Genomic DNA, 22,095 nt, shown 5'->3' on the forward strand with positions numbered 1-22,095 from the left:
ATTTTGATTGTCTTATGTGAGCTACCAGTATATTTAATGATGTTTTGCTTGCATTAGAAGTACCAATTCATTGTATAGAGAGAGAGAGGGGCACGAATATAAGTTCTTATTAATTAATTTGATTCATGCGTTCGCGCTTGGCCGTGCGCGAGCCTTGATCAGAGTCAGTCTCTTCCCAGCCAGCTTTAGTGTCGGGTGCTTGTGCACTCTCTCTCTCTCCCCAGTCATTTTTATGCCGAGCTGGCGTTTTCATTTAAGTTTATTTTTATTCTTTTGTTGCTGACTGAGGGAAGTAGTTATTTTATTTTGTTTTTGTAACCGTGTTGTCTTTGGAGGGCCAGTTTGGCTCACCGTGGTCTTCTCGCTGCCTTTGTTAACGTTCCCCAACACACGTACATACACACACACACCCCTAACCCCTACACAGTTAATCCCATCTCTTTGCTCAAGGCTAGTGAGAACCATCGTGAGCTATTAACTGCGTTCCCCCTTGGACACGGGTTAAGTAGAAAGTCGTCACCACCGGAAGTAAGTGGGAGGTGTTCCTGTCTACTGTCTCGGGCGGTATTACTTCCGGTAGTGACGATAGTAGGCTAGATCTATAGGTAGGCTGTTCCGTTTATTATCAAAGTACAGAGTGTTGCGTTTTAGTTTTACCGTTGCGCAGTTTTTCTCTAGTTTGCGGAGTGTCAGTGCCGGGGTCTGCGTTATTTTTGCAACGCAGTGGAGGCCGATCATCTAAGGCTGACTTGTTGTCTTTTTTGTAATAGCCCCGGGCTGGCGCGACCGTAACAGTGGCGACCTCGCATCAGGATATCCTAACAGTGCCTTCTTCTTGCTAGGATATCGTTACCTTGGCGTTCTCTGTGCTTTGAGGTGAAGTTGATGTGTGTGTAGTTTCTCAGTCAGCATTAGTATTTCATTATTTAGTACTGCCATTGATTTGTCGCCATGGAGTCACGCGTGTCTACACCAGATCGCGTACGTGCTGAGTCACCTGTGGATATGGAACAACGAGAGGCACATAGCAAAGGTACTCCCCGTGTGAGCCCTGAGTTTGACTGTGGTGCTGAGTTGCCTCGTTTCGCTACCCCACTATTACCATCTATGATGCCGCCGAGCCAGTTTAGAGCAGTTCCCCCAGGGATGTCTGGTGCTTTCCCTGGAGTTGTTCATTCCACTCCCATATACCCTGGAGCCTTGTCACCGGAGGCTCAGTTGCAGTTGGAGTTGAAAAAGATGGAGATGGAAATGCAGCGTGCAAAAGAAGAGAGGGAAATGCAGCGTGAAAAAGAAGAGAGGGAGATGCAGCGTGCAAAAGAAGAGAGGGAGATGGAAATGCAGCGTGCCAGAGAGAAAGAAGAGAGGGAGATGGAGATGCAGCGTGAAAAAATGCGATTTGAGCTGGAGAAGACTCGCTTGGAGGTGACTGCTAATAGACCAACTTCAGATACCCAAACCTCAGGCCGTGCAGAGGATAGGGAGAGTTGGTTCTCAAGGAGTCTAAAATTAGTGCCAGCATTTGATGAGTTGAAGGTGACAGAATGGTTTGTCAGGTTTGAGAAGAAGGCTAGGGAGTTTGAGTGGCCAAGGCAGCGCTGGGTGGGGTTGGTATCTAATGTGCTGAAGGGAAAAGCCTTGGAAGTGTATAATAGGTTGAGCCCTGAGGATGTAGATGATTATGATGAATTTAAAACAGCCATCCTGAAGGCATATGAACTTAGACCAGAGGCTTATCGGTTGTTGTTCCGTGGTGCTCGGAAAAGGCCTGCTGACACCTATATGGCCTACGCTAGGTATCTGGAGGAGAGGTTAGACGAGTGGTTGCTGAGTGAGAGCGCCACTTCGTATAACGAGGTGCGTGAACTGCTTTTGATGGAACATTTTACCAACATGGCTGACAAAGAAATTGGTGTTAAAATTAGGGAGAAGAGATTTAAGACCGTGAAGGAAGCAGCGACGTGGGCTGATGACCGGGTGTTTGCCTTGCGGAGTATGGGGGTCAAGTATGCTAATTTTCAGTATTCCAGGGAGAGGACTGTGAGTGGCCCTGCCTGGGATAAATCTCCCGTGAATCAGTCCAAGGGAAGTACAGAGGAGAAAAAGAATTCAGGGAGAAAGAGCCCTGTATCCAGTTCGAAGCTAGTTTGTTACTTTTGCAAACAGAGTGGGCACATCAAGCCTAACTGTCCTAAGTGGCAGGCCTCCCAAAATGCCAAACCAGTGGCACTAATTGTAGGTTCGAGTCAGGTGAACGAGAGGAGTTGGGAGAGTGGTAACGGTGAGGGAGAAGTCTGTGGAAAGCTGGAGTGCAGCCGGCTGTGCTCGCTGCCAGCTCAGGCTGAAAAGGTTACCCAACATGCTACGCCACCTCCGGATGAACTGCCTCAGAAATCGTCCCTAGACTGGTGTAAACCTTTTATATGTCACGGCACAGTGAAAATTCATGGGATCAGTTATCCAGTTACTGTGGCTCGTGATACCTGTGCACAACAGTCTGTGTGCAGAAACGTGACTGGAGGGCCTGTAAACTCAGGGAAGTATGTGCTGTGTAGAGGCATGAACTCAGATGAATACTATGATTATGTTCATGTGGAACTCGATTGCCCCATTGTTCAGGCTGCAGCTCAAGTAGCTGTTGCTGATGTAATGCCAGTAGAGGGGATTGATTTTCTGCTGGGGAACGACCTGGCTGGGGAGAAAGTATTTCCATCTCTTCCCCCACCAGTTGTTGTGGCAGAGAAGTGTTTTGACGCCCCAGAAATTGGTATTGAAGTTGATGCAGAAGTGGAAGACATGTTCCCGGTCTGTGCAATTACACGATCTATGGCACAGGTTGCAGCCCGGGAGGAAGAACTGGTGAAGTCACAGGTTCTTGGGGTCGACTGCGATGAGGCAGGGCCACCAATGGAGGAACCTAGTGAGCAGAGTGTTGCTGTGGTGGGTGAGGAGAGTGGGAATGCGTGCATGGGTGCCGCCCCACTTCCCACTCAGGACACTAGAGGTGGTGCTGAGTGTGTCTGTGTGGAGACTGAACCCAGCCCATCGACTGAATTAGGAGAATTTCAGGACGCTGGGGTCGACTGCAGGGATGCAGGACCACCGTCAAACGCGCCTGAGGAACAGAGTGTCACTGTTGAGGGTAGAGGTGATGATGATGTCAGTGTGGAGTCTGACATTCCTCCCCCTGTCGAGTGTACTAGAGGTGACGCTGAGATTGATCGCCCTTCGCAATCCAGTGTCCCGACCAGTCCCTTATCTCAGTCCTCAGTAGAGCTGGCGGGTGTTGGGCCAGCAGAATTGAGGGTGAAGCAACAGGAGGATGTAACATTAAAGCCCTTGTTTGCTCGAGTAGGGGAAGAAAGAAGTATGGAGTGTGGTAAGGAGGAGTTCCTGATTAAAGACAATGTTTTACATCGCCGATGGACGCCCACTGGCGCCACGGTGGATGGAGGAGTGGGTGAGTTAGTGCAGGTGGTGGTGCCTGTGCAGTATAGGGTGCCGTTAATACAGTTAGCACATGAGGGACCTTTAGCAGGTCACTTGGGAAACAGAAAGACAGTGCAGCGCTTAAGATATAACTTTTGGTGGCCAAGTATGCCGGGACAAGTTGCTGCGTACATCAAGAGCTGTCACACGTGTCAGATAGTGGGCAAGCCTAATCAGGTTCTTCCTGTGGCCCCTTTGACTCCCATTCCTGCAGTTGAACCTCCGTTTACCCGGGTAATCATTGATATTGTGGGCCCTTTACCTCCTACTTCTGCTGGAAACAAGTATTTGTTAACCATAATGGATGTTACAACGCGATACCCAGAGGCTATACCAATCAGAAGCATGCAGGCGAAGTCAGTAGTCAAGCAACTTATCCTGTTCTTTACTCATTTTGGCCTGCCCAAGGAGTTGCAGTCAGACCGTGGAGTGAATTTTACATCTAATTTGTTTAAGCAGACAATGACAGAGTTGGGCATCAAACACATTTTGTCCAGTGCCTACCATCCGCAGTCACAAGGTGCCCTGGAGAGGCATCATCAGACCTTAAAGACCATGCTGCGCACCTTCTGCTATGATAGTAGAAAGGATTGGGACCTAGCGGTACCCTTTGTTATGTTTGCAGTGAGAGAGGTACCAACTGAGTCGTTAGGGTTTTCACCCAATGAGTTAGTGTTTGGGCACAGAGTTCGTGGTCCCTTGGATGTGGTGCGAGAGGCCTGGAGTAACAACAAATCTGACAACCAGGAATCCATGCTTGACTATGTCTGCCGCACTCGGAAGAGACTGCATTGCGCTTTAGAGCTTGCCCGTGACCATCTAATCGGGGCTCAAGCGAAAATGAAGGCTCATTATGATAAGAAGGTCAGAAGTCGTGAGTTTAAGCAAGGAGATGAAGTTTTGGCACTGCTGCCCATGCAAGGAAAACCTCTGGCAGCTAGATTCAGTGGTCCTTATATTGTGAAGAAGAAAGTTGGGGAACTTGACTATCTAATTGTTACCCCAGACAGGCGGAAGAGTACTCAGTTGTGCCACATTAATATGTTGAAGCCATACTATCGCCCAGTTGATTCTCATTGTGGGATGACTGCTGATGTCTCTCACCTGGGATGTGAAGGACGGGAAAGAGAGGACGTGGCATCAAAGGGACGTGCTGTGAAGGGAGATGTTGGTGCCGGTGATGTGAGTAGTGGACCAGGGTTACAGCCACAGTCCCTGGAAGGTGACTTTGGAGTGGATGTTGAGGGAACCAGGGATAAGAGCGCTCCTGTAGTTTTGACGATTGGTAGTGAGTTGGAGGAGCAGGAGGAAGTGTTTAGTCGTGGTGAGATGTTACCAGCTGACCTATGGGAGGGCAATGGTTATGCAGCTCTGGTGGAGAAATTGCGACACCTTGAGCCAGTAAAGCGAGAAGAGCTGTGCAACAGATTATGGAAACATCCGAAAGTTTTTGGAGATTCACCGGGATTGACAACTTGGGCTACTCATGACATTGACGTTGGGGATAGTAAGCCTGTAAAATTAGCTCCTTACCGCATCAACCCTATCAGACAGAAAGCTCTCGATAATGAGATCAAGTATATGTTGGACCATGGATTGATCAAGAGGAGTTTCAGTGAGTGGAGTTCACCAGTTACCTTGCAGCCGAAGCCAGATGGGAAGGTTAGGTTGTGTGTGGACTTCCGGAAAGTTAACTCACTGTCTAAGACCGATGCTTATCCCTTACCTCGGGTCGATGACTCCGTGGACAAGGTGGGAAATGCCACTTATATCACCAAACTTGACTTAGTAAAAGGATACTGGCAGGTCCCGCTGACGGAACGGGCTAAACAAGTGGCTAGCTTTGTTGTCAGTGGTGCAGTATATCAGTGCCAGGTGATGCCTTATGGATTGAAGAATGCTCCAGCCACTTTCCAGAGGCTTATGGATAAAGTGGTGGATGGCATACCCAATTGTGTCGTTTACATCGATGATGTCATTGTGTATGACACCAAGTGGGAGGAGCACCTTGATCATGTGGAAATGCTCATTAAGCGGTTGGAGGAAGCTGGCTTAGTAGTCAACTTGGACAAGTGCGAGTTCGTACGTGCTAAGGTCCAGTACCTTGGATTTGTTGTGGGACATGGGCAAGTGGCTCCACCTCGGGCTAAGGTGGATGCCATTTCCAACTTTGCAGCACCCCAGTGTCGCCGTGCCCTCCAGCGATTTTTGGGCATGATCGGCTATTACCGAAGATTTATTGGGAATTACTCCACAGTGCTTGCCCCTCTTACTGACTTATTGCGCAAGGATAAGAAGTGGCAGTGGACAGCCGAGTGTGAGCAAGCTTTTACCACTGTTAAGTCTCTGCTGTGCCACCACCCTATATTGCGTGCACCAGATTTTGACAAACCTTTTGTGCTGGCAGTTGATGCTAGCCGAGTAGGGGTAGGAGCAGTGTTGATGCAGCCAGATGAGGGCCAGGTTGAACATCCCATATCATACTTCTCAAAAAAGTTTAATAGAGCTCAGAAGAACTACTCTGTCATAGAGCAGGAGTTATTAGCGATTATCCTGGCCCTACAACACTTTGCTGTCTACCTGCCCCCTTTTGGCCCTGTGATCAAGATTTATTCAGACCATCATCCCCTGCAGTTTTTGAACAAGTTTAAATTTAAGAACCAGCGTTTGACCCGCTGGAGTTTGCTTTTGCAAGAGTACAATTTAGAAGTTAGGCATATTAAAGGGACTGATAACGTAATTGCTGATTGTTTATCCAGGGAGGGGTCAGGGTCTTGATTCGAAAATTTTGATCCAGGGCTCAAAATTTTCCTTTGGGGAAGGGCGTGTTACGCTGTCCGCCTTTCCGTTCCCACGGGTGCAGCCGTTACAGCTGGGCTAGGGGATTATGCAGTATGTATCCGTGTCATTCGCGGAGTTTATATTAGCGAGTGCTACAAATTCTTTTGTTTCTTTCGTTCCCGCCACTGAGGGCAATTTTATTTTATACCATGCTGAGTATGCATTTGATTATTTTGATTGTCTTATGTGAGCTACCAGTATATTTAATGATGTTTTGCTTGCATTAGAAGTACCAATTCATTGTATAGAGAGAGAGAGGGGCACGAATATAAGTTCTTATTAATTAATTTGATTCATGCGTTCGCGCTTGGCCGTGCGCGAGCCTTGATCAGAGTCAGTCTCTTCCCAGCCAGCTTTAGTGTCGGGTGCTTGTGCACTCTCTCTCTCTCCCCAGTCATTTTTATGCCGAGCTGGCGTTTTCATTTAAGTTTATTTTTATTCTTTTGTTGCTGACTGAGGGAAGTAGTTATTTTATTTTGTTTTTGTAACCGTGTTGTCTTTGGAGGGCCAGTTTGGCTCACCGTGGTCTTCTCGCTGCCTTTGTTAACGTTCCCCAACACACGTACATACACACACACACCCCTAACCCCTACACAGTTAATCCCATCTCTTTGCTCAAGGCTAGTGAGAACCATCGTGAGCTATTAACTGCGTTCCCCCTTGGACACGGGTTAAGTAGAAAGTCGTCACCACCGGAAGTAAGTGGGAGGTGTTCCTGTCTACTGTCTCGGGCGGTATTACTTCCGGTAGTGACGATAGTAGGCTAGATCTATAGGTAGGCTGTTCCGTTTATTATCAAAGTACAGAGTGTTGCGTTTTAGTTTTACCGTTGCGTAGTTTTTCTCTAGTTTGCGGAGTGTCAGTGCCGGGGTCTGCGTTATTTTTGCAACGCAGTGGAGGCCGATCATCTAAGGCTGACTTGTTGTCTTTTTTGTAATAGCCCCGGGCTGGCGCGACCGTAACAATATATATATATATATATATATATATATCAATAGTTTTTGTTTATTATAAACTTGAAGATAAACATCCCAGGCATCATCTGGTGAAAAAAAAACTCTCTCTCTCCCTCTTCGTCTTTGTGTAGTTGCGTAAGTTTGCATAGGGGTGTAGTGAAAAAATGAACTTTTTTTTTTTTTTTTTTTTTTTTTTTTTAAATATAAACTTGAAGATAAACATCCAGGGCATCATCTGGTGAAAAAGAAAAAATCTCTCTCTCTCTCCGTCTTTGCATGGTGCCATCCATTAGTTTGTTTAGGGGTGGAGTAGATAGTGGTGATAAATGGCCACTAGAAGGTTGATGCAGCCTGAGCTGTGGCTCAGAACATAACACTGCCCAGCCTGAGCTGTGGCTCACAATCCATGGGTTAAGGAAGATTGTAGACTATTGTTCTAGAAGTTTCTGACAAGCTTAATAAACTCTTATGGAGGTAGGAAGGATAAAGTAAAAAATTATTCTTTTGATTAAAGGTGATAACAAAATATATCAAAGAAGGTAACTTAATGAGGACTAATTTTATGTATACAATCCACAGGTTCTGGAGGACAGCATGGGAGCTGCTACCACTCTGAGCACACCTAAGGAAGCTGTAGATTCACTCATTCAGCAAGTGGCAGATGAAGCTGGACTTGAGGTAATGGACCAGCTCAATGCTCAATCCGTACCTGCTGGAACTCTTACTGCAGGGGGTGAACGCACTCTCGATCAGGAGGACCAACTCAACAGACGTTTGGCCGCACTCAGAAATTAGCTGTGTCACCATAGTTAGGTGATTGAGTCATAGTTTTGTCTGGCTGTAAATATCAGTCTTTGGGCTAGAGTTTGGAGCAGTATGGGTTATGTAGCAGAAGTTTATCTGTTTTTAATGATGCACTGATTAGGATGTTAATATTGAACTTCATAACTTCATGTGTAACTGTTGTGCAGCTTCGTGAAAATTCATTTTTTTAATTGTCAACCATCATATATTTTAGTCAGTTGCTGAGATGTTTAACTTGGACAGGATTGATTTCTGCAGAACAGAGATTACAGATAGATATGTATTTGGTAGCTAACCAAGGGTGTGGGTATTGATGCCCCAAAATTCAGGTATCTAAAAGAGGTAATGATTTTTTAATCATCTTTAATTTCCTGTTATGCATTGGCATTCTAATGGCTGAATGGACAAATGTTTGGTTAAAAATGTTAGGCAGTACCTAGTACCATACATAGAGTGACATAGATATTGTTACCTACATGGGGAGAGAATATGGCATGCGTAATGTGGTGTGCAGTTACATTCTGTACTTGTACTTGTTATGTATATGTGGAGGTTTTCAGAGACTGAAAAATAAATTCAAAAGTCATGTGAGAATTCAACCTACAGACTAAAAACAAAATACATTACCTTTGCTTGGCTTATGTATAATCCATATGTAATTTATATCTGTACCAGTTCCAGTTTTATATAATAATATGCTTTACAAACATAGCTTTAATATTGGAGTTAGAAAACTGTTATGTGACAATATATTCTATTACTTTGCATTTCCAAACTTGTAATATTATATCCTACTGACCTAAACTGACGGTGATACTGTCTTGATCCTAAAGTTTGTCAGGTATTATTGATGGCAGTGCACATAATTGTGTCTATTATTGCCAATATTGGAGTCCCTAGTGATTGGTTTGGTAGCACTTGTGCCTACCAATACTGAATTCTGTTCATTCCCCTCCCCCTGGGGGGGGGTGGAGTAATATGTAAGAAGGTACTGTAGTATGACCTTTCATGTGCTATCACATGCTTGGACCTGTTCAAGGTTCTTTTGACAACATATACAGACTCTTGCACTTGCAAACACAGCCACTCCAACATCCCAAATTTCCACATGCAATTATCACACTACACCAAAAGCCTTCCCCAGCAGACCCATCAGTTGCATGTAAGCAACTGTCCATATAGGGTTAGCCCATAATTTCTCTACACCATTGGTGTTGTGTCTGCATCATAGTGTGACATGTTCAGTGCTCCATAATGTGATCTATATCATGGAAGCCAGACCAGGGTTGAGCAACAAAAGCAACAACCCCAAAAGCCTTCCACACCTGTACACAGTACCCACATGAGGTGGAACCTTGTCATTTCCAGTGAGAGAAAGTGATGTTCCTCAGCCCTACAGATCAGGTGTCCATCAGCACCCATAAAATATGGCTTGAATGTATCAAGTAAGCTGCCCACCCATTTCAGGTGTGTGCAAGTTAGTCATTATAATACAGTACATTAAAATGCCAGTATGAATAAAAGTACACTCAAACCTCAATTTCAGGGACCTCCATTTAAGGGATTTCGTATTTAAGGGACTCCATATTCTACCTGACAAATGGACAAGACCATTCAAAAATGATGCGTTATGTGTAGGTTATACACATTAATACGTTTCTTTTTACAGTACTCGTAAAATAACATACCTAATCATATAAATAAGTAAGCTAAGTGAGACAATCATTGCATTTCATATAAGATTGTCTTTATGTGTGGTAAAACAATGGACATTTTCAAGTAAGGGACATTTTCAAATAAGGGACAAGTTGATTCCCCATTTAGTCCCGTAAATCGAGGTTTGAGTGTAGGCAGAGAAGTGAACGTGGGAAATGATGATTACTGATAATTAATCAAAAGTACCAATCACTTTGACTGGTAGAGATTTCTCACAGCTGCATAAAATCAGGGTACATTAGCTAGGAAACTGAGGTATAACAGTATGTGTGGAAAGATAAATAAGATAGTTTTTTTGCCCCTTTGTCAGATAACAATTTCTCAACTGATTATCACGTGGAGTTTGCTTGCATAAAATGCTTAGGTGTGCCAATAATGATGTCATCATCATCATCTTCCGGATGTCCTCAAAGCCAACCATCAAAGACTTCATGATTTAACCAATTTGTCATTAGTGGCGTTATAAAAAAAATAATAATAAAAATAAGGCCAGTAATGACTGTCTATCTAAATATCTATTGCCAGACACCTTAATCCCATAAGGGGTGGCAACAAACAAATCGCCTCCATGTCGCCCTGTCCCCTGCCATTTCACTGCCCTGTTCCCAGCTCACACCCCCCACTCTCATATACCTCATCAATCCATCCCTCCACCTCATCCTTGGCCTCCCTCTCCCCGCCTCCACCTCACTTACACTCTCCTCGTCAGTCTCTCACTCTCCATCCTCTCCACATGGTCAAACCACCTCAGTGTGTTTCTCCTAATGTTTTCTGTCACATTCACATCCACACCACAACGATCCTTCACTTCCATACTTGTCAGTCTGTCTCTCCATGTGCTCCTCTCAAATAACTCATTTCCATTGCTCTCACTTTTGACTTCTGTCCCTCCAACAAAGTCCAAGCTTCACGTCCATATGTTAGAGTTGGTATCACAATTCTGTTAAGTAGTAGCTTTTTCACTTCTATGGAAGCCAGTAATGACAGTTAGTTAAATCAGGAAGCCTTTGATGGTTGGCTTTGCTAAAAAAAAGTCTATGATGTGTGTAAATACAAGTGTCTGTTGCATAATGCCATCTCCTGTAAAGGATGTCCTCCTCCAAAAATTCACCTACATGGCAGTGACACTTTCTACAAGGACACACTACTATCTCAGTATCCTGTTCAACCCCGTGCCTGAATATTGTACTTATTGTTTTCCTATTGTATGAGGGATACGTGTTTATAAAATATGGTTTAGTTATACAATAGGTTCCTGAAAGTGGGCATTTCATAGGAAAGAAAGTGTGCAGATATAGTTTCATGTATTGACTAGTGCAGATGAATTTAAAAAAAATGCATCAGAGCCAAAAACATGAACTTTAGCCACAGTAATTAGGTGTGCTGCACTAAGTTATACTTTATAGTACTGGTCCACCTGCACATGTAGATGTCAGAGCTTTGGTGTGCAGCAGATTGATGGGAAGGTCTTATCTCATTGCGTTGTATATGAAGCTGCCTGATGAAGTGGTCCACCCCTGGAATAAGTTAGAATTAGGAAAGCTGCATAATTCCAGAGCTTTATTCCTTAGTGAATCATTGCTGCCAAACACAGTCCTTAAGATGAAAGCTTTTACAATAATAATGGAAGATTTGTACATACATTTGGAAGGGTTGTATGTGAGGTACAGCAGTTTTGGCCCATCCTGAACCCAACTACAGTGACCTCTGACTACAGAGGCTCCTCGAATTACACATAATTTATTGATAAATCAAGTGTAACTAAAGTACAGTGCAACTTGAAACCATGTATCTTGGTGCCATTAAAACCCATTGTATAAAAGCTTAATGTGTTGACCATGTCTCAAGCCTAACCCCAAAGACCTTTGTATGGCCAGACTTTTTCACTGCTTTGCTTTGTAAAGACATTGTTATTCAGAGGTAAGAAGACATAAAGAAGTAACTTTAGGAAACAATAAATTAACAAATTGTAGTACAGTACTTGCCTTGACATGATGATGACTGGCCTGGTTTTGGGGGTGTATCCAAGGCTGAGTTTAGGCTGGCATCAACACCTCTGCTCCAGCCCAGGGCAGTAGAGGTGTTAGGAAGCCTCTTGAGTCAATGTTTTTACTAAATGATTTGCTATTTCTACTTATTATTATTATTATTATTATTACTATTATTATTATTATTATCATTATTATTTTTAATATTATTATTATTATTATTTTTATTATTATTGACTGTCGGATACGTTTATGTGAAGCTACAGAACTTGGTGAATGTTTGGCATATCCAATAGAGCCAGGATTCCGGGGGCTTGAATGGTGAGTGAATGGAAGCATGGCCCATTGGATTGGGCAAATTTGGGCTGTCTGGACATTGCTACTCCTCACTGTGCCCTGGGGTGGGAAAGGAGGTCCGGTTGATGAAGATGATGATGATTATTTTTTTGTTTTATGCCCTTATTGGTTGAGACTTGCATGCAGAGTTTTAGGCGTTAGAGGAGGATTTTTTACCAAGCCCAGGCCATGTAGCTCAGTTAAAAACCACACAACTTTGTTTGAGAGTCACAATTTTGGTTGTGTGTAATTTGGAAATGTATGTCTCGGAATCCTGTAAATTGGGGAGCCACCATTCTTTTCTACAGTTGTAAAAATAAAAGGACCAGTAGTAGTTCATTGGTATATCAGTTGTGTTTTTTATATATACAGTAGATACCATTATATGTATTTATTGTAAAGAAGGGTAAGTAGAAGCATCTCTTACACAGACTGATTTCGTATATACCAATAATGTATATATTGTGATATAAAAATGTTTCAGGTATGATTCTTTAGTGCAGTGATAAGTTATTGCATAACACATTGTTATAATAATATGTTTTACACCATGGACTGACTAGATACAAGAAATGGATTGCAAGAAATTGTTACTGTACAGGAAGCATATAACATTTGTGGTTAAAGTTGTAGGATGAAATTGCTCGCGCATTATATGTCCCATTTATTTTATGCAAATGACGTTCTTTGACTGCTACAGTGATGTAATGCAGAATAATTACATTACAATTTTTAAGACTTCTGGTTGTTTTACATTCATAGCAAATAATAGTCAAAATGTTAAGTATGTCTCACTTCATAGATATACTTGGCAGGAATTTTTTCTTACCTTGTAGTAATGTTCACTCTAGTCAGTCATAGGTGAAGAATTTTTGTGTGTTTTCGTTTTTTTTATTTAACTTTTAATTCATGTAAGTTATAGTATAAGAAGAGTGTGTGATACACAAGAGGTTGCAGCATTAATATGTATTCAGCAGTTTGAAGTCATTCAGTCAGAAATATGAAGCGTTATGTGGCTGGTTCGTCATAAGGGAACATGAAACTGCAAATATATAAATGCTAATTGTTGTGAAGATAGGATAACAGCATGCTTGTAACTGCATCAGACGTTACCATGAAGTAATGATCCTGCAAACTATTTACTATGGTATGACTATGAGTATTTTGAGATCTAGGACAGTTTTATATCACAGCTGCTTGGGTAATGCAGGTTGTTGAATGTAAAGTGTACTGTGTAATGAAGATTAAATGTATCATCTGTAGTGCACAATATTGTAGAGCATGACAGTTCAAGCCGTAAGCAGAGGACTTCAGATTAAAAATGCACTGCCACATACAACATTCATGGCTGCCTATCTTGTTGGCTTCAGAGATTTTATAGCACCTCTTCCTAAACATTTATTTTGCACTTCACACCTTGATAATCGTTGTGTATGTTGCCGGTGCAAACTTAATCAGTATCAGACAGTCACGCTGTGCTGTTAACATATAAAGAAAGTTAAGGCATAGTGCTAAAAATGAATTACCAAGGAAGATGAACTAGAAAGTTTGGTATGCCAATGAGAGTATGGCCAATAATTGTACAAACCCATTCCTCAGTGTTCCAATGCCCTTCAGAATTAACCAATATGGTTTTTGTATTGTTTGCTATCACTGTTGCTTGTGCCTTCTACTTACCATAGTATTAAGACATTTTGTAATACAGTGTGTCCATAACATCATTAATATACATGCTATATATATATGTATGTAGTAGCAAATTCAGATGATGAAAGGTTTAAATATACAGTATATATATCAGATAACCTGCCCTGTTTGTGCATATCCAAATCCATATCAGATTGATATTTTCTATTAACTCTTCCAGTCTGATCATGTATTTTTTATTTTTGCCACCAACAGACGCATCTGCACAGGAGCAAATTTTCATGCTGGAGGGATTCAATATTGCCTTTATTAACAGTCTCGATACAAGAGGTCTTTTCTGGAGTTAGAGTACAATCATCTTATGTTTGTCTAAATACTGTAACATGAAAAATACATCGCAGTAATGAAGGGGAATACTGTGATTATACCATGTTTATGAATCGTCAGAAGATTTAACCCTTTCAGTCCAGAGATGTCTTTTGTTAGTTTAGGTAGAGCTGCTGCCTCCACTTTTTTTTTTTTTTTTTTTTTTTTTATAGCAGAAGGGGAACTTCTAGTAGTGAGAGGGTAAATGAATGCCCTGTCTGACTTTGTCAGTTTGAAATCTCATCAGATACATCATCATCTAATCCTGCGTTGCCCTATGAGGAGCATAGGAGCCCGGAGCTTGGCAAGTTGGTCCTGACATTTAAGAGAGAGCGATCAGCCTCACTCATCCCTGAGTGGCATTATGTGAGCAATAAACCCCAACCAGCCTTTGGATATAAACCTACACAGGCTCACTGTGGCTGGAGTGCCTTAAAAACCCAGTAAACCACCAGGTGCCATAATTTGTTTATATGGTTACTACCCAACATAGTAAATGGTTTCCTGTTGTACAGGAAACCATCTGGCTTGTTAAATGAGTCAGTGGTGTCTGTCCGGATGTACAGTAAATCCCATGTTTGCATGTCATTTTTAAAGAGGCGTGAGACTTACCACAGACTGGTTGTTTACCTTAACGATCCTTGTGTAATCAATATTAATTCCAAGCCTTCCTCTCCCAGCCACCCTACTGTCATAAACTATTCTTTATCAGTTCTCATTTTCCAAACATTCCATGGTGACAGAGCACTTTAAAGTACTGTACCTCTTGTCATGTTCCCACCACATCTACAGTATATTTTAACCCAATTCACCCAGTAAGCATCTAAAACTACCAACTTTACCTTCAATCTCATTTTCACAAGCGTTCTTTGATATCCTATCTATATACATTCTTTGTATACAGTATGCCCTTACCATCTCCATGTATTCCTTTTTATCTACTCAGTAATTTCACACTGCACACTAATTTTCCTTTTTTTCCTTTCCATATACTGTACGCATAAATTTGTCTGTTACTTACACCATCCATTGTACTTATGCCTGAAGCTGTTCCAAGACTGGTAATTTCTACGTGTCACAACTGAGAGAGCTTCCTGTCGCCCACTGCCCAAGTTTCTCTACCATACAAGTGTCACTGATAAAAGTTTCAAACAAGGCTTTCTTAACCTTCACCCAGAACTTCCTACCCTTCAAAATACAATCGAGTTCTCTGTTTACTCATCTCCCTTGAAGTAACCTCTCCTTTGGCGCCCAAGATTTTTTTTTTTCCAAGGTCAAGGGAGACGTGACAAACTGAAGAGGACCAGTATAGCCTTCATTAAACCCTTCGGTATGAGAGATCTTTTCTAAGCTGAATAAAACCATATGGATGTTGCAAGAATAATATATAAAAGACATCATCCTACGTATGGGATAAGCACAACTAATAAAATCGACCAAAACTTCTGGCAATGTATTGCATAAGAATCTTAAAATGCGTGACTTACAAAGCAGTGCCCCCGAAATGGAAACAAAAGAATACCATAGTGCCCCCGACAACGGGGCAAGATACAGCCTAGTATGCCCAGGAACGTGCCGACACCCCCACACGGACCCCACGGGGTAGCCGCCACCAGTCGGAACAACCCCCGGCAACAACAGCATATGTCAGACCGGGCCGTGCGCCCCTATGTGACACAGCCACCACTCTGTCGCCGTTGTAGGAGAAGGACACTACCTTCACGGAGTGGAATTGTTGAACCAGCTAGGGGTGGAGTTGTTCTAGACACTCCAGACGGCGCCCCTCCTCGTGAGACAGCCTATTGTTGCTCCGAAAGTGTCCTGGTAGAGACGGCCTATTGTCGCTCCCATCCTCGTGAGACGGCCTATTGTTGCTCCCATCCTCGTGAGACGGCCTATTGTCGCTCCAAAAGTGTCCTGGTAGAGATGGCCTATTGTCGCTCCCATCCTCGTGAGACGGCCTATTGTTGCTCCAAAAGTGTCCTGGTAGAGACGGCCTATTGTCGCTCCCATCCTCGTGAGACGGCCTATTGTCACTCCCATCCTCGTGAGACGGCCTATTGTCGCTCCCATCCTCGTGAGACGGCCTATTGTTGCTCCGAAAGTGTCCTGGTAGAGACGGCCTATTGTCGCTCCGAAAGTGTCCTGGTAGAGACGGCCTATTGTCGCTCCCATCCTCATGAGACGGCCTATTGTCACTCCTATCCTCGTGAGACGGCCTATTGTTGCTCCCCTCCTTGTGAGACGACCTATTGTCGCTCCGAAAGTGTCTTGGTAGAGACGGCCTATTGTCGCTCCGAAAGTGTCCTGGTAGAGACGGCCTATTGTTGCTCCCCTCCTCGTGAGACGGCCTATTGTCGCTCCCCTCCTCGTGAGACGGCCTATTGTCGCTCCAAAGGTGCCCCGGTAGAGACGGCCTATTGTCGCTCCCCTCCTCGTGAGACGGCCTATTGTCGCTCCCCTCCTCGTGAGACGGCCTATTGTCGCTCCAAAGGTGCCCCGGTAGAGACGGCCTATTGTCGCTCCCCTCCTCGTGAAACGGCCTATTCTCGCTCCAAAGGTGCCCCGGTAGAGACGGCCTCTTGTCGATCCAAAGGTGCCCCGGTAGAGACGGCCTCTTGTCACTCCAAAGGTGCCCCGGTAGAGACGGCCTCTTCTCGCTCCAAAGGTGCCCCGGTAGAGACGGCCTCTTGTCACTCCAAAGGTGCCCTGGTAGAGACGGCCTATTGTCGCTCCCGCCCTCGTGAGACAGCCTATTGTCGCTCCGAAAGTGTCCTGGTAGAGACGGCCTATTGTCGCTCCCCTCCCCGTGAGACGGCCTATTGTCGCTCCGAAGGTGCCCTGGTAGAGACGGCCTATTGTCGCTCCGAAGGTGCCCTGGTAGAGACGGCCTATTGTCGCTCTGAAAGTGTCCTGGTAGAGACGGCCTATTGTCGCTCCCATCCTTGTGAGACGGCCTATTGTCGCTCCCCTCCTCGTGAGTCGGCCTATTGTCGCTCCCCTCCTCATGAGACGGCCTATTGTCGCTCCGAAAGTGTCCTGGTAGAGATGGCCTATTGTCGCTCCGAAAGTGTCCCGGTAGAGATGGCCTATTGTCACTCCCCTCCTCGTGAGACGGCCTATTGTTGCTCCGAAAGTGTCCTGGTAGAGACGGCCTATTGTCGCTCCGAAAGTGTCCTGGTAGAGACGGCCTATTGTTGCTCCGAAAGTGTCCTGGTAGAGACGGCCTATTGTTGCTCCGAAAGTGTCCTGGTAGAGACAGCCTATTGTCGCTCCGAAAGTGTCCTGGTAGAGACGGCCTATTGTCGCTCCGAAAGTGTCTTGGTAGAGACGGCCTATTGTTGCTCCCCTCCTCGTGAGACGGCCTATTGTTGCTCTCCTCCTCGTGAGACGGCCTATTGTCGCTCCAAAGGTGCCCCGGTAGAGACGGCCTATTGTCGCTCCCCTCCTCGTGAGACGGCCTATTGTCACTCCAAAGGTGCCCCGGTAGAGACGGCCTATTGTCGCTCCCCTCCTCGTGAGACAGCCTATTGTCGCTCCAAAGGTGCCCCGGTAGAGACGGCCTCTTGTCGCTCCAAAGGTGCCCCGGTAGAGACGGCCTCTTGTCGCTCCAAAGGTGCCCCGGTAGAGACGGCCTCTTGTCGCTCCAAAGGTGCCCCGGTAGAGACGGCCTATTGTCGCTCTCGCCCTTGTGAGACAGCCTATTGTCGCTCTGAAAATGTCCTGGTAGAGACGGCCTATTGTCGCTCCCCTCCCGGTGAGACAGCCCATTGTCGCTCCGAAGGTGCCCTGGTAGAGATGGCCTATTGTCGCTCCCGCCCTCGTGAGACAGCCCACTGTCGCTCCGAAGGTGCACGGAGGGAGGCAAGGAGCGAGACGTCACCCCGGCAGGAGACAAGAGCCCAGGCCTCCCGTGCCAGAGTGGCCCAGACAGGCCTCACAGCCTCCCCTGGCCTCCGCTTCCTACTCCTGGCTCTGGAACAGACGCACCTGACGGGCCCCAGCGTAAGCCGATGCCGCAGCCCTCCCCTGTCAACGCCCCTAGACGCTGGAGACTGCAGTCCACAGTCTCTCCCGATCCTCCCCTGGACACCCGGGCGCGATCTCCATACGCCCCCACGACGATGTAAGGCTCCCACCTCCGGCCGAGACTTACACCTGAGGTTCCTGGAGCTATTCGGTCCCAGTCCCGAGGGCCATACGCCTGACCCCAGCCCGGAAGCCACGGGTAACCCAGGACGCCCCTACGAGTTGTCCCGTGCCCTCTTGGCACGCCTCCCCTTGGCGGTGCCCCTAGCCCGGCAGGATTGCCGATGGCATGTTCCCGTCCCTGCCCCCCATGATGAATACGTGTGATGCTGCCCAGAAACAGTGCAAGTGATTTAGGTTAGGTGTGACTTTGCCTAGTGTAGTATCGTGCAGTGACTTAATATTGTGAATATCGGGGCAAGTAAGATCACAGTGAGAGAATAAAGGACAAGTGTGCGAACCAAGATCTGATGAACTATATTTATGAGTGACGTCCCTTATATACAATTAGTAAGACTGTGCCACCTGGAAATTCCTCCGTAGGAATACACTCCTACTGCTGTGAGCTCTGAAGAAGTAATACGAGAAAGTGTTAGTGATATTCCCCCACTCCCGCTACCCGTAAATCCTGTACGACATTCCCTTGTCCCAGTATCTAGTGTAAGTGTAAACCAAGAATAGAATCAATTACCAAAGTCCCTTTGCTATTGGAAAACGTGTCATCCTCATTGTGAATCCTTGCCTCGCTCCAGTATTACCATAACTCCCTCCTAGCCGTCACAAGTCACTCCCCGCACCCCCCCCTTTTCTCCCCCCCTTTATGAGACTCACTCCCCGCGCCTCACGCGCGCGCTTATATTCACTGTACCCTGAATACACTAGGTAAAATGCCCGCCGTGCCCGCCACCGGACCTCCCACCACACCACCCCCAACCCCACCACCGGGCCGCCACTGCACCACCACCCCAGGAGGACACAACGGTGGGGTTAGTGACCCCAATCAAGAGGGTCACCAGGACACTACGGTCCTGGGCCCTTGTTCCCCGCAACTGCTCCAACACCAGGTGACTGGGGAAAGGCAACTACCTTGCGGGCGGAACAACTGTCGTCAGAAAAGGGATGGGACTGAACTAGCTTCAGTCCCAAGTAACACCGTATTGACGGCAATTGTTACACCCTCTAGGGCAGGAGGCCCAAGGCTACGGCCTAATAAAGTGTACGAGGGTAAGGCGACCCAAGGCTCTGGCCTTAGTACAACCCGGGGAGAGAGTTGCCCCAGTGCATCCCTCTCCTGCTGTTCTCTCCTACAGGAACAACACCGCGCCGACGGTCCCTATATGTGGAGGGGAAGGAGTGGCCCTGTACGCCCTTCAGTTGCTTCTGGTCGGAAAGATCAGCTGCCGGCTACGGCCAGAGTACGTACCAGGGTAAAGAGCCCCTGCTATCGTATGTGTAGCTTTTCCCTACTATGGGAGCAACACCGCGCCGATGGTCCCTATACGTGGCGGGGAAGGAGTGGCCCTTTACGCCCTTCAGTTGCTCTCTGTAAGACGGGTAGGCATCCGGCTCCGGCCATGGCACATACCAGGGTAGAGAAGCCCCTGAAGATAGCCTCAGTACGTACTGGAGAGAGTGTGGCCTCTGTGCCCCTCACTCCGGCTTGTCCCCTACTACGGGAGCAACACCGCGCCGACGGTCCCTATACATGGCGGGGAAGGAGCGGCCCTGTACGCCCTTCAGTTGCTCCTTGTACGCCGGGTAAGCTCACGGCCACAGCCAACGTACATACCAGGGTAAGGCGACCCAAGGCTCCGGCCTCAGGACGTACCAGAGGGGACACGAGTGACGTGAGTCCTTCTCCAGCCTCTTCCCCCTGTGGGAGCCCTTCGTCACCACCCGGGAATATAGCCCCGGAGGTGACACTAGAGTGGTGGCAAGGCCCGATATCGGACCTACCTCCCACGCCTGGGAGATCCTTGTTCCTGCCCGAGTCCCGAAGGAGAAGCTGCCGCAGCCCAGCCCTGTCGGCGCCTCTCCCCCTAGGCGCCTGCAGTCCCAGGACACCCAGGCCAGACCCACCAGCTCCCGACAAAGGCGATCCTGGCTCCCTCACTCCACGGAGCCAGAGACGACAGGCCCGACTGCTCCAGCTGTTCGGCCCCAGTCCCGAGGGCCACCTCTCAGGTCGAGGCCTTCAGACAGGAGGGCCTCCCTGCACCACACTGACGAGGCCCCAACTCGAGGGCCACCTCCCAGGTCGAGGCCCCCAGACGGGAGGGCCTCCCTGCACCCCACCGACGAGTGTGACCCGGGCAGTGACTCCCCTGCTGGTAATCCCTTGCCCTCTGCAGGCCGGGTCCTCCTAGGGCTCTACTCTCACTCCCTTGTCAAGGAGTGAACATTACCCAGGAGATACAAGTAAATAGTGACGCCCCTTGTGTCGAGAACAAATCGGGGAAAGGAACAGTGAACAAGTGACTAAGTGAAGAACAGTGCAATTACCAATAGTCCAAAAGAACTCAGTGTCGGCAGGACAGAGAATGAACCTTAGAGTAATTATCCAAGTCCCCCCAATAAAAGAACTTTCTGTGAACCCATAAGACTACTGTAGGGTGCGCGGGCCGGTCAAAAGTCTGAGTGTGAGTGTCGCCGTGACCAGGTGACTGTCAAGTGTCGCTATCCGCACCCCATCTTATTTATAGTAATATTTCCCCTACAGACTCCCAATCTTGTTTATCCCCTTTGTGATCAGTTCAGTGTATATCCTGCCTAAAAGTGACACATAGACAATACCACATATAATTCAAGATATCCCTGTATGAGCATTGTAGTGTGTACTGAGTGTAACTATATTTTGTGGTGCTGAATGTTAACGCTGTGTCCCTGTTCCCCTGTATCTCAAATATCACTCTGTGTTGTATTGTAACGGTTAGAATTAAGGTAATAGATGTGTTAAGGTATACTGCCTGGTTTTTATGTCCTGTTCCTTTGTTGGTGCTTTACTTCCGGTCTAGAAAGAGGATCCCGCTTCAGTCGCTAGTGTTTTTAGGACGAGAAGTCGCCTTAAAAACACCAGCTTAACACTAGGTTTAATTGGTTGGCATTAATATCAGATAAGCAAGTATCCTGCGAGATACACATGTCCTAGATAAGGGTTTTATATTGCTATACATTATGTTGTAATATCTGCTGATTTGTCCTGTGTCTGATTGTGGTAATATACGTGTAAAGGTTATTGCCTAGAGTTTTTGTGTCCTGCCTCTCTTTATTGCACTAAGCTCCTGTCTCGAAAGAGGACCCCGCTCCACGTTAGGTGTTTTAGGAACGAGAAGTCGAGCCTATTCACACCTAGCATTACACTGGTGGCCAGCGGTGGTTCTTGACCTGGGCGTAAAAGAGAGGTAATCAGGAATATTTGGCAAAATGGCAACTAAACCGCACGTTCAGTTACCCATATTTGACCCCGACCAGTATGATATACACACATATCTGGCAATAATTAAACCCTTACTGGATATTGGCTTTGAAAATGACCAACAGAAAACTGCAGTCACACTACCACTATTGGGTAAAGCGGCGGCGAAGATAGCACCGAAAATCGTCCCAGAACTCACCTGGCAGAACTTTACAAAGTTCACTGTACAAGCCATCACCCCATCTTTAGGGAAAGTGGTGGCTCTATCCCAATTGGATAGTTTTTCATTCGACGGGGATTTAGATAATACCCTGATACAGGCAAGACGCCTGGTTACTGCTGCCTACCCGGAGGCAGATGAGGAAACCCGGGATCAGCATACATTTAACACTCTGCTCAAAGTGCTCCCGAGTGTTGTTAAGCAACACTTCACTATCCATGACCCAACAGGAGACATAGATAGAGATAAACAGCTGATACGGCGCCTCCTGACCGCATGCCCTTCACA

The 22,095-nt window shown here is 46.3% G+C and overlaps 1 protein-coding gene across 2 annotated transcripts in view; it reads left to right on the plus strand.

The window, feature by feature from the left end:
* The window catches only part of LOC145401208 (charged multivesicular body protein 1a-like), a 308,785-nt gene that overhangs the window by 19,412 nt on the left and 267,278 nt on the right, over positions 1–22,095 (plus strand). Inside the window, exon 5 of one of the 2 annotated variants that reach the window (XR_013897574.1) lies at positions 7,866–9,303. Coding sequence is in view for 1 of the 2 variants with exons in the window: in XM_080273513.1 (XP_080129639.1) it covers positions 7,866–8,081 (216 nt within the window). In the remaining variant the exon portion in view is untranslated. Of the gene's footprint in view, positions 1–7,865; positions 13,930–22,095 lie in introns of those variants that run through there. The other variant, XM_080273513.1, reaches the window with a different exon arrangement.

This window comes from Coenobita brevimanus, chromosome 55 (assembly GCF_032717465.1).
Source record: "Coenobita brevimanus isolate Jiangsu-jjx chromosome 55, ASM3271746v2, whole genome shotgun sequence".
Lineage (NCBI taxonomy): Eukaryota > Metazoa > Arthropoda > Malacostraca > Decapoda > Coenobitidae > Coenobita > Coenobita brevimanus.